This window comes from Miniopterus natalensis, chromosome 1 (assembly GCF_054644295.1).
Source record: "Miniopterus natalensis isolate mMinNat1 chromosome 1, mMinNat1.hap1, whole genome shotgun sequence".
NCBI classification, from domain to species: Eukaryota; Metazoa; Chordata; class Mammalia; order Chiroptera; family Miniopteridae; genus Miniopterus; species Miniopterus natalensis.
In genome coordinates, this window is record NC_142081.1 from 126,183,454 (window position 1) to 126,200,243 (window position 16,790).

The 16,790-nt window shown below is 38.5% G+C and overlaps 1 protein-coding gene across 4 annotated transcripts in view; it reads left to right on the plus strand.

The window, feature by feature from the left end:
• Window positions 1-16,790, plus strand: part of USP6NL (USP6 N-terminal like) — a 167,639-nt gene that overhangs the window by 101,930 nt on the left and 48,919 nt on the right. For all 4 annotated transcript variants that reach the window (XM_087825699.1, XM_087825696.1, XM_087825703.1 and 1 more), the window contains 2 exons: window positions 2,731-2,770; window positions 14,392-14,472. In XM_087825699.1, coding sequence (XP_087681825.1) covers window positions 2,731-2,770; window positions 14,392-14,472 — 121 coding nt within the window. The remainder of the gene's footprint in view (window positions 1-2,730; window positions 2,771-14,391; window positions 14,473-16,790) is intronic.

Here is a 16,790-nt window from a genome sequence, read left to right on the forward strand (position 1 = left end):
GAGGATGTAATGTACAGCATGGTGACTATAGTTAACATTACTATATTGTATATTTGAAAGTTGCTAAGGGAGTAGATCTCATCACAAGGAAAAATAAAAAGATCTGTAAGGATGTTTGCTGATGGATGTTAACTAAACTTAATATAATCATTTTGCAGTATATATACATATATTAAATCATTATGTTACAGTCTAAAACTAATACATTGTTATATGTCAATTATGTCTCAATTTTTAAATAAATAAATTTTAAAATGCACATTAAAAAATGCTTGGATAGCCCTAGCTGGTTTGACTCAGTGGTTAGAGTGGACTGAAGGGTTCCAAGTTTGATTTTGGCCAAGGGCATGTACCTTGGTTGCAGGCTCCATCCTGGCCCTGGTTAGGGCTCGTGCAGGAGGCAACCAATCGATGTTCCTCCCTCTCTCCCTCCCTCCCTCCCCCCCTTTCCACTCTCTTTGAAAAGCAATGGAAAAAATATCCTCGGGTGAGGATTTAAAAATAAAAAACTTGGATAGTAGGAGTTCAATAACTGTTTGGTGATCTCATGATGGGGACTGGATAGGCAATCAGATTCTGGTGGGGTTGCCACAGAGCAAAGGAAGTTATGTGAAATATTGGGTTGAATGGAAATCTAAGACCAGGTTTGTGCACTCCTGGATTTTGCCTAAGGCTGACCATGGTTATAGGCATATTCTGGCATTCCTCTCTCCCAGGGTTTCAGTAGCATGATTGGAGGTTAAGGTGGAGTGGGGTGCTGTTTGCAGTCCTGTCTCATCTTGAATTTCACAAAGCAGTTGGTTCTGAAGGACCTGCCCAGCACAGGCCATGTAACCTGAGCAGATGATCAGCATCATTCCACAGACAAGTGCAGAAACTTGGTTCTGATTCAGGGTTGAGAGCAGGTTTGTCAGTCTTGTTTAACAAATAGGAGGACACCAAAGAGATGCACCCAGCAACTTCAGAGAACTTCTGTGATAGGCAGCCATAGCTAGCACTTCGTTTGCAGTTAGGAATGTTCAAATAAACAGTTGTCAGGATCAACTGAAATCAGCTGTGCAAAAGGTTGGTCTTGCCCAGGGCAGCCCACTCACCCCAGAAATACCATTCTTGGTGTGCACAAAGGGTGTCAGATGTCTTATTCTTCCAGGGTGTCCCTGCTGACCTAGTTACCTAGGAAGTACATTCCAGTGGCGTCGACAAGCCCTCTTCTACCAGTAAATGAAGATTGGATGGGTGTACTTAGTGGATAGGTATAATGAGGAAGTTATATCCTGTAGCATTCATATATCATATTCCCTAGTAATAAGGATTACAAATTAAATTTTTTTCTTGGAAAAAAAATAGCACCGGAAAGTGCTTTTATTGATTTTGAGAGAGAGATGAGGAGGAAGGGAGAGAGAGAAGCATTGATTTGTTGTTCCACTTATTTCTGTATTCCTTGGTTTATTCTTGTTTGTGCCCTGACCGGAGATTGAACCTGCAGCCTTGGCATATCTGGCTGATGCTCTAACCAGCTGAGCTACCCGGCCAGGGAGGATTACAAGTTAGCAGGGAAATTTTGACTAAGAGCACAATGAAAACTATAAAAAAAATCAAGGTGTCACATTCAGTAAAGGTGAGTGGACCCTTTACATCAGAAAAAAAATAACAAAATACTTTTTATATTTAACCCTCAAAGTTTCTTGTCTTCTTGAGAATTGGTTTTTCAGTCTTTTCATATACTCTCCCACAATTTGAACGTTTTGTTGATTTAATTTGAACTCACTGGGTTAGATAGTGCTGAACATCTCTATATTAGGCTAAGTGTGACTAAGTGAAATGTTAGTTTTTGTATCTGTGAAATGAGGGTTTGGACTATCTCTTTATTCAACTATTATACTTTTTGTCAGTTCCATTGCTATAACTTCATGGTTCACCTAAGAACTTGAGTCATCAGAGTAGCAGAGTGCTGTTGAAACACAGGACTCTGAATACGAATGTATTGCACTCTGGAAAGTGGTATTATTTGATCTCAAGAGAAACTAAGGCAAGAATATGTACGTATCATTGCCAAAACATCAACAATACTGAGATAGCAACTCAAAGCACATAACGCTGTTTACAGAAAGCACACTGTTTTTATATTATTGACAGTGAGTATAAGAGTCCCAGAATATTTTATATTAGAGGTGATATCACAAAATTACTGTCAGAAAAGTGAATTTCATCTCTTAGTGTATGTTAAAAAATCATCCCCATTGAAGTTTTTACAAATGAAGATTTCTTTATTTACTGAATAAAAGTTGAAGTTTTCTTCTTAATTCATAAGTCTCTTGGAAGCAGTTTTATTTCCTTATACTAATTTTTTAAAACAATCATTTATTACAGGCCATGGTTTGAGCCAGAGAGTGGAGGTGGTGGTCTAGAGTAGAGGTTGGTGAATTATGTCCTGAGACTGAGTAACTGAATTTTAATTTAATTTAATCTTAATTTTAATTTAAGATTAAATAGCCACATGTGTCTAAAGATTACTTTATTGGACAGTGCAGGTCTAGAAATTTGAAGATAGGAGAGCATTGTGGTTATAAATAGCTAAATGTTTTATAAGGAATTTGGTGAAATGGGAGCTATGTAACTTTTGTAATGACAGTTAATGGTTGTCTATCATGTGTACCTATTGGTTTATAATTTTTTCAAAGTTTGCTGTTACTTCAAGTATTTGACATGTACTATTTTTTTCCTCTGCAGTGAGGAGGAGCTCCCATATCATAATGCAGCCGTGGAACGGGTAAGGCCAGCTCTGCATTTACTGACAGTTACTGGTGAATTAATTGTGTTTATCAGAGGAGTAAAATCGACCACCTTCCTGATTTTGAGTGCTATATTATATATAAATGGGGCAGTCATTGTTAAAATTTGGCCCTAAGTGTATCATTGTAGGAAAGTAATTAAATTAATGGTGAAATAATTTTAGGAGATTTGATGGAACTTTTAATAGATATTTGAGAAAAGGCAAGGTAGCAATTATCAGAAAAGATTTGTATTCTAGACAAGTAGTTCTCAATCTAGGATTGCTTTCTAATGCAGAGCCTTTAAAGAACACAGTTGCTTAGGACCCACCTCAGTCTGTCAAGTCAGACTCTCTGGGCAGGAGGCTGGGCAGGTAATTTTTAAAAAATTTCACAAGGGATTCTCATGTGTCCCTTGGCCAACAGAGCACTATTCTAGACCAAGTAGCTCTTTGGAAAATCGCTACTCCATGAGGTTTTAATCAACTTTCCCACAAACAAGAACAACAACTAAGTTTTCTGTAGTCAAATAAAGATATTAGCTTTTTAAGGACTTAGAGAAGTCTTATATATAGTAAACCTGTCACTTTTTTTGGTAACTCGGAGTTTCCCATTTCTTCATTATACTTGGCTAGGGAGCTGATTTCATAGCTGAGAGCTAGGGACTGAATGTTTTTAAGTTGGTCAGAATCTCCCCTTCTGTTTCATTTTTGTTTTTTTTCTGTACAAAAAAGTGAATTATAGAACAAGAGGGAGGCTAAGATTGGGTTTGTTCTTTGTTTATGTTTGATGGGGAAGGAGGCTGAATTTGAGATAATGGAGATAAAATTAAAATTGGAATCTGAAAAAATATTTTAGAAAATCTTTCTAAAATCAAATTTTCTGAAAATAAAAACTGTAGCATAACTTTGAGATGTAGACAAAATTGCCATTTTACATATATAGAGTTCCCTATCGGTACTGTGTACAGTTGAATTCTCTTGTGACTTCCTGATTCTCTCAGTATCATACCTTGATGTTTTGGCAAATAAATTTGTTTGTTTTTAATAGTTACATTCTTGCATAACACTGGACTAGGTACTGCCTAGAATATTCGGGTCAAATAGACAGTTTCTGCCTTTGAGATGCTCACTGTCTGCCCAGTGACTAGAAGAAGGTCAAGTGAGTCAGTAGGTGGGAGACTGATGATCAGTGGCTTTGGGAGCATAGCATTAATGAAATGGTAGTGCTAGTGATGGGGAAGGCAGATCTGTGGCTCTGGAATGAATGAGAAGGAAGTGATGAATAACAGCAATTTCTGAATTCTGCCTCTGGTGAACTTTCTACAGTCCACTTTGAAATGGAACATAAGGATTTGTTTCCACTCTCTGGCAGTTCTTCTCTTGTCTATGGTGCTGATTTCACTAATCCTTGGACCCTAGTGATACCACCACTGTTTCACTGTCCCTCACACACTCATGTCTTCATTCCCCTCTTCCCAGCTCAGTTGTACGGTCACTTGCAAATGCCTTAACCTCCCTTGCCTCTCTCTCTTCTTCTGGACTAAACTACAGACCTAGTTAAACCCAACTTTCTGCTGCTGCAGTGCCTGCACCTGCATGGCTAAGTGCAACTAGGGAGACAGGTATGCTCACTGGTTTTACTTTAAATTCATGATCGCAGACCTCAGCTGGAGCATTAGCGCTGCCAGGAAGTCATGCTGTCCTCCCTAGTGAATGTCTGCTCTCATTTCAACTATTGGAACGTTTTCTTCCCTCCTCAAGGCTCCAGATTGCTTTCTCTGTCCTCTCTCAGCTAATGGCCTTGCTTCTTATTTCTTGTAAGAAAACAGAAGCGATCAGAAGAGAACTTCCATGGGCCTCCACAACCACACCTACCCACCTGTCATCGTTCGTGCATAGTGCTCTAGTTCCTGTGCATGTACGTTGCTTGTTCATGCCTGGCCCACTACAGTCTCACTCAAGCTGTTTTTCCCTCTCTCTCCTGAAATTCTTTCTTCTACTTAATTGTTTCCATCAGAGTAAAATCTATTATTACTCCCATTTTAAAAAACACAAAAAACACCAATCTTCCTTTGACCCTGTTTGCTTCTCAGCTACTTCTCTGATTCCTACAGCATTCTCTGTTGCCCTTACTCTTGAAAGGGGTTCCTATATTCTTTCTTTTCCCTTTCTTTCCTGCAGTTCCTCCTTATACCCATTCCAGTTGGAGTTTAACTCCCACCCCCACCCCATTGCCATTATCAGGGTCTCTACCTTTATACTGCTACATCCAGTAGTCAATTCCCAGTCTTCCCCTTGACCTACCAGCAGCATTTGACATGGTTGGTTCCTGTCTGTTCCGACATATTGTCTTTCCTGGACTTCAGAGCTCACATATTCTTCTTTCCTCACTGGCTGCTCTTTCTCATCTCCTTGGTCTACACTTCGAGGTGCCTCATGGCTCAGGCCTTGAACTTCTTTTTCCTTTCTGTGTTTTTCCTATGGTAATCTCATCTAGCCTTTGGCTTTAAATGCCAACTGTATGTTGATGACTTGGCTCCCTCAATCCCAGACTTGAATATTTTTGTATATATGTTTCAGTGTCTAGACTTAACTGTCTGACTTACCTACCATATACACTTAGGTGTCTAATAGATGGACAAACTGGGGTTTCTGTTATTCTCTTCAAATCCTTTCTATTAGTAAACTTCCTCATCTCTATAAGTGGGAACTCTACTCTTCTAGTTGTTCAGTCTAAAAACTTCTGAGTTAGCCTGGCCAGGCGTGGGTCAGAGGTTGAGCATCGACCTAGGATCCAGGAGATCGGGGTTCGATTACCGGTCAGGGCACATGCCCGGGTTGCGGGCTAGGCAGCCAATCAGTGACTCTCTCATCATTGATGTTTCTATCTCTCTCTCTCCCCCTCCTTTGCTCTCTCTGAAATCAATAAAGATATGTTTTAAAATAAATAAAATAAAAACTTCTGAGTTAGCTTTGACTTTTTGTTACCCCTCTTTTCATCTCTTAGCAGTCCTATGAGCTCTGCCTTCTAAATATATTCAGTATCTGATCACCAGCTCCACTTCTACCACCTGGCCCACTACAGTCTCTCTTCTGGAGCTTCCAACTTCCTGCTTCTGCCGCCGGTCCCCTTTTCCCCCAGAGTCTCTCTGTTCACCAGAGAGCCAGAATGATCCTATTAAAATAAGTAAGATCATGTCATTCTCTAGTTGAAACACAGGAAGAGGCAAAGTCCTAAAATGGCCTGCAGAGCCCTGTATGACCTGGTTTGTGTGAAGTCTCTCATCTTGTCTCCTACTGCCTTCCCTTGCTCTCTCACTGGCCTCCTTAGAGCTTCTTTATTTTTTTATATATATCTTTATTGATTTCAGAGAGAGGAAGGAAGAGGGAGAGAGAGAGAGTTGAAACATCAATGATGAGAGAGTCGTCATGGATCGGCCACCTCCTGCACACCAACTGGGGATCGAGCCCGCAACCCAGGCATGTGCCCTTACTGGGAATCGAACCCAGATCTCCTGGATCCCAGGATGATGCTCACCTGCTGAGCCACGCCCGGCCGGGCCCCTTAGTGCTGCTTGAGCATGCCCAGCACATCCCTTCTATCAGGCCTTCTGCACTGGCTGTTTCCTGTCTCAGGGTGTTCTTCCCCAGGTTGTGACAAGTCTCAGTTCCTCATTCCTTTAAGTCTCAAATGTCACCTTCAGAAAAATACCCTCCCTGGCCATCATTTCTAAAATCAAGAATTGTCCCCCACTAATTATTCACTTCCCTCCTTTATTTTTCTCTTTAGCACATATTTCACATAGTAAATATTTTACTTACTTTCTTATTTGTCAGTTTCCTCACTAGGCTGTAATCTCTGTGAGGGACTTTTTTTAATCCACTTTGTTCACTGCTCTATCCCTAGAACCTGGAGTAGTGTACATTGTATGTTAGTATGTGTGCAGTAACTGGTGTCTGAATGAATGACCAGATGAATGTAATGACTGCTTTATAACTAAATATGTTGATTCGAAGACTGGCTCAGATTATCTCTGAATGTTAAATACCCTTTTTGAGAAATCAGGGAGAGAAGAGTTGGAAGATATCTTGTAACAAAATACCACCTGTATTTGGCAAAATAGAAACCTGGCAACTCAGTATTGACTTCTCTCTCCAATGCCCACCTCCTCTCCTTTTAAAAACAATTTCCTAGCCCAGAAAGTCCCAAAGACTGGGAACCCGTGATACAGTTTTAAGAAATGTGATAGTAAAGAAAATAAGACATATAAGACAAAAACTAGTGGAGGATGCACACTTTAGGTAGACTTTTAAAAAATACTTTATTGTTTTTTTTATTAAAAATTTTTTAATGTTGACAGTATTGTAGGACTCCATTCTAAAAGATATTTGTTCATATAATGCATTCAAGGTTGTAATTAATTGGTTATTTAATCTCAAGAGTTTAATACAATAGGAAATCACTAAAAAATGATATATGCACACCTTAAAAATTTAACAGAAGATATAATTTTATATTCATTTGTCAGTCTTTTATTGAGAGACAGGCAGGGTTCTGAGGCTGCTGATTGAGATCCCAGTATTCCCTTTGTGCATAAACTGCTCTCATGTTGCGTGACCTGCCTTTTATGGTTTGGGGAGAACTTTAGACACATGCAGAGCAGTATAAGGCCAAAAACTTTTCAGTTTATCAAGATTTCCTCCAATTTTTCTGGTCTAAGTTTAGTTTATATATTCGTCAGTAACTGCCCAGTCCTAATGGCCAAGCTCTGCCATTCTAGGAAACTAAGAAAAAATACTACATGTATGACTTTGTTGAATAAAATCAATGGAAATGATAGCCTTGCTAACGTCTAAAGTGTTTACTAATTTTTACAAAGTGTACACTTGAAGCATACACTTATTGCCATTTGGGAAGCTTGTACACTAACACATAGTCAAGTAATCATGGCTTTAGTGTCAGGTTTGTCAATGTATTACTTTACAGAAGGCAATTCTCTCTTTAAAATAAGGATAGTTCCGCGTAAGAGGATTAGGATTGATGTTTGCAAAGTGCTATGGATTCCTCCAAACAGACAGTTAAACAAATAAAAAACACACTTATTATGTTTACTCTGCAGAGAACAATATTAATAGAGGGTTATATTATTTCTTTGAGCTTATTGATGTTTTTAATAAGGAGGGAAGGATATGTAATGTAAGACTATGCATTTTCACGTATTCATCTATTCCTTTATGTAGTGCAGTATTTTGCATGGCTTACAAATATTGGAGCCTGTTCATATCTTTTGAAACTGTATTTTAATTTTATGTGGTTTGAAATCTTAAAATATGTTGACCGATTGACTTCTCAGTGTTATTCTGTCAACACAAAGCTTTTCTTCTTCTTGTCCTCTCCTGACCTCTGCTGGTGAGGTCTGGTGTGCCTGTCTCTGGTCAACTTGATCCTCTGTCAGGCATCCTAATACTCAAATAGGAGAGACATAAAAACACCCGAAGACTTAAACTTCATTAAAGTGCTAAGATTTCTTATTCTAGAAGAGAAGGCTATTTAATATCCATCCATGCATTGTGTATATGTTTAGCCTTTACTGTCTGGATTATTAATCATGTTAATAGTGGGAGGAGCCTTGGACCAGATTGAACAGAAGTTAATACTATGTGGGTGATCAACAGTTGTTAAGTGCTTACTGGTCCTGCACATGGTTAAAAATGTATCTAGATCACTGGAAGTTGAGAGGTAACAAAAAATATACTGGCTTCAGTTTTAGTACTTACATCCTCCTTGACCAAATAGGAGGGGGCAGTCATGACTCGGAGGGGACAACAGTTTAAGATAATCGAGTATCAGATTGCACACTTCAAATGGAAGTTTAGTCCTTGGCTGAAAACAACCCTTGGGAAGAAAAGTATACAACAGTGTACCGTTTTTGTCGTCAGTGGAGGAAATGGAGAAAAAGAAATAATGGAGGTAATGGTGAAATAATAGAGAATATAGGATGGAGACTAAGACCTCTGCCTCATCTTCCTTTTGATATATGTTCTGATATCTTCAGGGGAGTAGAATTTTATGCTAGGGTCTCCTATATGATTTTAAAAATTGCAATGATGAGCATATCTAGTACCCAGATCTTAGTTTTTGAATATCATTTCCCATGAAAAAGAACCACTGTTTCTTAAAGAAATGCTGGTGTAGGTCTAGGCAGAAAACGTATAAAGTGAGCCAGAATTATTTTGTGCCAAATAGGGTATATCTAAAGAATGCACTTAGAGGGAGAAATCTCCAACCAAATAAGAAGGGTCAGCTAAACCTGGGACAATTTGAACTTCAAAAAGAATAATGATGGTAATAGATTATAACACATTGATAAAATAGTCCTTTGTACCATAGTGATATTAAAAAGTGTGGAGCCGCTAGAAAGGAAAAACTTTTTAATAGAAAAATGTCAGTTAATCATATAGAAGGAATCATAGAATGAGAAAAAAACCCAAGCATCATTTTACCACCATCAGAATCAGAATGGATTCAGACAGGAATTATCAATGGATGGTAAGACCACTGAGTAGAGTTGTTACGGAACAGATTATCCACATTGTCTCTAAGTGTACCACACATATTACTTAACAGTTACCAAATGGAAGCTCTCTATTTGGAAGACACCACTTGATGTGATGTCATGGGAAGGACACAACATATCCTGTGTCAGATTCCTGCCGAAACACAGGAGAAATGATCAGACAAATCCAGATAGTGTGGCCTGGACTTTTAAAAAATGTCAGTGTCATGACAGACAGAAATAGGACAGAGGACTGTCCCAGAGTAAAGCAAAGTAAAACAAAAAACCAGTAAAGGCAATGCATGACCTGTGATTGGTTTCTGAATCTCCCTTTGCATCCAACCCAAAGAGCTATGAAGAACACTTTTGGGACAAGTGTGGAATTTGGTGTATGGACTGTTTATTAGATAATAATAAACCATTTTTAATTTTTGGGGTGTGTGATAGTGATACACTGATTATATATGACAATGTGATTTTTTTGCTGAGGTGGTACATACTTGAAATATTTGGAGATGAAATGTTCATGCTGTCTGTGATTTTCTAATAGATCAGTTAAAACCACCCCAATACAAATAGATGAAATCAGGCAAAATGTAATAATTAGTGGATTTGGGTGAAGCATATTATGCTATTAATTGCTACATATGCTATTAATTGCTACTTAGTGCTGCTTACTTTTCATTTTAAAGTAAATGATGTTTAACTTTAAAATGTTTATTTAACATTTCTTATATACCAAGCACTGTTTTAGGTGATGAAAGAAGAAGAGGAATATATGATATGGTTCTTGTACTCAGGAGTTCATACTTTAATATTAATAATATGTTTTGGGCATTTAAGCCAACCAAAGCATGAGTGATAGGTGCTATAACAATAATCATAACAGTTCTCATTTTATAGAGAAGGAAATTAAGATACAGAAAGATTAACTAACTTGAAACTACAGATGAAACTATAGATACAAAGGGACAGAACTAGGATTTGAACGCAGGCTGCCTGGGTCCTTAGTCCATGCCATGAAATGCTAAGGAAACAGTTAATTTTGCTTGGAGCATGGAGACATTTGGGAAAGGTTCTAGACCTTTGACATCTGACTGGGTCTTGAGGGGATGCATGGGATTTTGCCAAATGATGGTGAGGAAGACCACACAGGCAGATGAATAGCAACATTGGTCAAAAAGGCACGAAAACACTTCGTGTGTTGGGAATGACAAATAGTTCAAAGTGGCCGAACTATAAAAGTAGCAGGAAGGTGAGTTGGGGCCATATTGTGAAGATTATCCATATGGAAGTTTGAACATTTTTTTTGTAGATGATGAAGGGGTAGCCACTGAAGGACTTTAAACTGGGACATGTTTTAAAAATTGTGGTGGCAGTGTGGAGGCTTTTTTCAAGACAGTCAGGCTACCGGTAAGGCATCAATGTTTTCATGTAGGAATTAGGATTGCCTGAACTAGGGCAGAGGAGAGGGTGGAAACGAGGCATGGTTGGGACCAGCAGAGGGCAGTGTGGATGCGGAAGGAAGGCGCAGTGAAGACTGAAAACAACTTAAGGTTCTAGTTTGTTTGACTTAGTGGGTAGTGACACTGTTAATTTATGAAAGGGAAGAGGAAGGTAATAGCAGTATGGTGAGGGAAATAGTTTTGGATATGTTGAGTTTCAAGTATTTGCTGAACTTGTAGGATGAAGTTCTCACTTGCTGTTATGTTCTAGTTTATGTTGGTGTTAGTCCATGGCAAGATGTTGTTCCTCAGGCAATTTTTCTAGAGCACTTGAGTTCACATTTGTCACATGGTTTTCAGTTACTTCTTACTTTACCATAAATTATGGAATAGTCAGCTGTAGCATGTTTGGTGATAAAGTATATTTTATCCATTAATTATAAGTTCATGAAAGTGGGTTAAAGGTATTCACATGCATTCAAGTCTGGTGTAGTTGAACTGACTGTATCATGGAGTTAACATTTAAACCTGATTCAACTACTGATATATGATTTTAAAATCCTATAGCCTGGGAGCTTTTCTCAAGGTGTATCATTTTTGTTTTTTGCTGCAGGGGAAAGAAAATCACTTTTAACAGTTCTTAAAATTGTGTGTGTGTGTTTTGTCCTTGCATGTGAAAATTTGTAGCATTTAAAATAATCTATATATATGATAAGCATTAGAATACAAAAGAGTGGTATTACAAAAAAAGAATAACTACTTCTTAAAGTGATTGATAATTCATAGTTATAAAAATGAAAGTCAGCAAGAGACAGGCTAGATCTCAGCAGGGTTGTTCCTGGCAGAGTGTGTTTTTATGCTCTTGGGTTGGCTTGAATTATTTGGTGCTTTTCTGTTGGTGGAGAAGAGGGCTATGCTTTGAAGAAGTCAGGGAAGGAAGTGCAGAGGAACAAAAAACACCAAATGGCAGCTTAGATCACTCTTAATTTTTCAGAGCTTGGTCTTCTCTAAAGTCACATTTAGCAGGAACATTAATTAGATTTCAGTGCCCCACTGAGTTTTAAAATTAAACATATTTCTAGAACCATCTGCACATTTTATCACTAATAATATAATGAAGAATATGTTAAGTCTTTTGAAAAGTGGAATTTATAACAATACCTTTTGCTCACAAGCGATCATGTTTTATTATGAAAAACTGATCAAAATTTTTATAAAGAGTTAATTAACAAGCTTTAAGAATATGCCTAGCCTGGCCAGGCGTGGCTCAGCGGTTGAGCATCGACCTAGGATCCAAGAGATCAAGGTTCAATTCCTGGCCAGGGTACATGCCTGGGTTGTGGGCTCAATCCAGTCAATGATGACTCTGTCATCAATGATGTTTCTATCTCTCTCTCTCCCTCTCCTTTCCTCTTTCTGAAATCAGTAAAGATATATTTTAAAAAAGAAAAAAAAGAATATACCTAAAGTCCAGTCGGGTGTGGCTCAGCAGTTGAGCATCAACCTATGATCCAGGAGATCGAGGTTCGATTCCCTGTCAGGGCTCATGTCTGGATTGCTGCTCGATCCCCAGTCAGGGGCGGGTAGGAGGCAGCCAATCAATGATGGCTCTCTCATCATTGATGTTTCCCTCCCTCCCTCCCTCCCTCCCTCCCTCCCTCCCTCCCTCCCTCCCTCCCTCCCTCCCTCTCTCTGAAATCACTAAAGATATATTTTTAAAAAAGAAAATATATACCTAAAAATAAAATTCTATAAAAATATTCTTACTGGTAAGAATCTTTCCCTAAATTCAGGGTTTCCTTTGGGATTTCATGCCTATTTTAAATCTGAAAGTATTGATGGTGGGCATATGCCACCTTTCTGTTTGGGGCTGCATTACAGACAGTCGCTAGGAGCTACTGCTTTCATCCAGGAGTGCAATTGCCTGAGCTAGGGCGCGGACACGATGGAAGCAAGAGACACAGGTGTGGGCTAAAAGTTCAGGTCCTGAAACCAAGTTGCCTGACTTCAAACCCCCCTTCAGACTTGAACTTACTAGATGGGGGAATTTGGACAAGTTGCTTAACTCTTTTGTGCCTCTGTATCCTTATCTGTAAAATGAGAATGACTATGCTTACTTCATAGGGTTGTAGTGAGCGTGCATTCCGAGCATAAAAATGTATTCTCAGAATAATTTTCTTTCCTGTGAGTCTTCCATTACCATTGCTTATACTTACAGAGGCCTTCAGAAAAGAAAGTGTGGGGGTTGAGAAAAATGAACGAAATAGCAGAATCTCAGCTCACTTATAAGAAAAAATTATGCTAGGGTTTTTTTCTCATGAAAATGAAATAATTAAGTACCTACTCTGTGCCCAGCACTGTTCTGGGCAGTGGGGAAACAGCAAACATGCCAGCCTTCCAGGAATAGGATGGTCAGGGGAGAGAGTGGGTTAGGTGTGCAGGCATCCTGGTGCTGAACTCTGGACGGAAACAGACTTGCTCACCTGGTCATGGGCAAAAGTCACCACAGACTTCTTGGCTGAGGAGGTGTTTTTTCTTGCCTGAAAGGATGGAGAACAAATGTGCCTTCTGAGAGTTGTTGGGCTCCCAAGAAAAGGGAATGAGGGCTGTATGCCCAGTTCTTTTTCTAAAATTACTAGTCAGGTAGTCACTCTACCACCTTAGGAGTGAGTAGGAGATTGGACAGCAGACCCAGTTACTTAGGAAAACAATATCCCTCTCCTGGCAACCAAAGAAGTGAGGAAGGAGCACTTTCTGTATCACCTTCCCCATTCCCCAGCTTTGCCCCAAGTCCCAATTTAGTGTGACATACAAGACTGTTTTCATTCAGCCTCATCTAATGCTGAATTATCTCATAACTGCGTGTACCCATGCTTCTTAAAATATTCTTTCCCACATTGCACGTGATGAAAATCCTGATAATCCTCCCATTCCTTAGGTCAGACTCATCTTCTGACATCCCTCGGTGGGTTTGATGGCTCCTTCCACCATGGCCTTCCTCTTACCCCCCCCCCCCCCCCGTCCCTGTGTCACAGCACCTGCCACAGCTTGTTTCCACACCAGCCACCCTTAGCAAATGGCAAACGTCATTTTTCGGCAGGAAATGTTACTTACTTTTGTGAATTTTTCACTAGCACAGTGATAATTAATCCGCAAATCAGTAAATACCCAGTTCTTCTTTTTATAAACCAACTCTGTCACTGAAAACATTAAGATGCTAGAATTCAGTAAAATGGGCGGGGGGAGGGGGGAGAAGAGAATGGAATTTTGAAGTTGTGTTTTTGTTGCTTCATAAAAGATATTTCAAAATATTTAAAAATTTTATTTTGGTTTAAATTTGTGGAATACAGCCTGTTGGAAAATTTCAACAATTCCTTTCTGTTTACCTACCCCAATGAAGTACCTCCTGTGTATCTTTAATTTTCACTACAAAATACTATTGATATAACTGTAAAATTAATATAACCTTTAAAGTAAGATAGGATATTTGCTATCTAATATAGCATAACTCTTTCAGTAGTCCTTTTTTAGCAGCATTTTCTTTGACATTGTTTTGAAATTTGTAAGTAAAGAAGCCTTGAACAAATAGTAACAGTAAATTTCAATTTTATTTTAGCAAAAGAACCTGGAAATTGAAAGAACTGCTAAATGGTTGAAAATGCTAAAAGGATGGGAAAAATACAAGAACACTGAAAAGGTAATTAAAAATAATGTTACTTCCTGGTGAAACTATACAAATTCAATGTGGATTTTCCCAGTAAAAGTTCCTCTTTAATTATAAGACTATTGCATTCATATTCTTAAAAAAATTTTTTTAAATTTAATTTAATGGAATGCCTCAAATTAGAAATCTTTATGTTGGAACAGAATGCCCAATTCATATTGGTTTCAGCAATTAAGAGGATGTGTGTTGGGCAGTCCAGAGGTAGGCTGGGTTCAAGAGTGGTTTAACCCAGCTGCTCAATTACATTGCCGGTGACTTAATTTCTTTTCACTTCTCTTCTGCCTTCTGCAGTCTCAGCTTCACCTTGAGGCTTGCTTCCCTTTGGGATCACAATCATTGCAGTAGTTTCAGGCTTCATATTCACATGTCACACTGCTCAGAAAAAGAGGACTGGCTTCTGAACTCTTTCCTGAAATAGGAGCGATCTTTTTTTTCCAGAATCTTCTAGCAAACCTCCCCTTAAATCTTTTTGCCCTGCATTGAATTTGTGCACAGTTTTAAACCAATTAAAAAATACATACTTATTAATATCACCACCAATCTCACCAGGAAGTCTTTAAATATTAGTGAACTGTGAAGTTTATGGTGGTGGAAATTTTCTAATTTTGCTTGAAAGGTCGAATGTTATCAATGGCACCAAATGCTATCAGATATTTTCCTTGAAGTGACAGGTTTCATTTATTTTTGAGAAAATGTTAAATATCCAAATCTGGTAACTATAGTTGGGTTAGCCAGTCATTCTTTCAAGTAATAAGATATTTAATGAAAAAAGCAGTAGCTTCAGGTCATGATTCAGACAATTTTGTATGTGCTTTTTCTTGAGGCCACCATTGATTGTACTTGGATGTGCAGAAAAGTGCTCTGTGTGTACTTCCCATGTCATTGCTCAGAATATTAATAAGATGTGTATTCAAGAATTGAAGTTTCATAAAATTAATAATTTCTACTGCTTCATCTTAAGGAAAACTGACTTGTATTAAATTGTGAGTGGAGAATACTGTGACCACTAGTGTAGTGCTGCTAACGCCACGGTTTGTGTCAAGGTGCCAGTAGTTTTATGACCATTGCTTTTCTGCTACAGTGCAAAAGTCACTACAGTGAAAAAGGCAATGAACATTTTATTATTATTATTAGAACAGCTTTGACCCCGTGGACCATGCTTTGAGAACGGCTGACAATCTAAGTGTTGGCTTCCTCATAGTGAAATAGAGATAATCACACCCATTTCAAAGGGATGGAAAGTAAGTGATGAATGCACACACATCACTCAGCACACACCTTGCAGAAAGTAACCATTCAGTAAGTGTTCGCTACTGCTGTTAGTTTTTTGAAGAAAGTTTGGACAATAAAATTTTTTTTAGCCCTGCCGGGTGTGGCTCAGCGGTTGAGCGTCTACCTAGGATCCAGGCGATCGGGGTTCAATTCCCGGTCAGGGCACATGCCCGGGTTGTAGGCTCAATCATTGATGACTCTCTCATCATTGATGTTTCTATCTCTCTCTGTCCCTCTCCTTTCCTCTCTCTGAAATCAATAAAGATATTTTTTAAAAAAATTTTTTTTAAGGAAAAAAAGAAATCTTCATAGACCTACAGCAAAACACAAGTGAGTTAACTTTTGGGATTTCTGTTTCCTCACACTTTTTTTTCTGTGTATTATTTCTTTCCTTTTTGCATAGATATAAGTTGCTGTATGTCAGCATTTGCCAATAAGGATTCCAGGGAAAGAAATCAGTTTCTTAGATTCTAATGAATATTACATAGAAGCAGAATTGCCTAATGGTTAGCAACAGACTCTGAAGCCAGGCTATCCTGGGTTCAGACTCCAGCTCCGCCACTTTAGTAGCTATGCGACCTGGGGGAAGGTATTTTACCTTTTTCTGACTTAGTTTGCTCATCTGTAAAATGGGGATAATAATAACACCTACATCTCAGAGTTATTTTGAGGATTAAATGTTAGTTCACGTAAAGCATGTAAGTGTTGCTTATCATTACACGAGAAAAGGCTCTCTGGCTGAATAAAGTTGGAAAAATCAGAGCTAAACATAGTTAAGCAATGTTTCTTTACTACAGGGCTTTTGAGAGTCTTTAATATTATAACATGTGGTAGGAACTTTTAAGAGGGACCTTATATTGCATGAAACTTATTTAACCATGGAAATCTTTTTGTCCTGGGGCATCTCACAATGCTAAAGGCACTTTTCTTTTTGAGCATCTTAAGTATCCTTCTTTAAAGTCTATTAGTCTCTGTTTTATTTTCATCAGGAGTGAGTTCCTTGCTGATTTCATTATCTG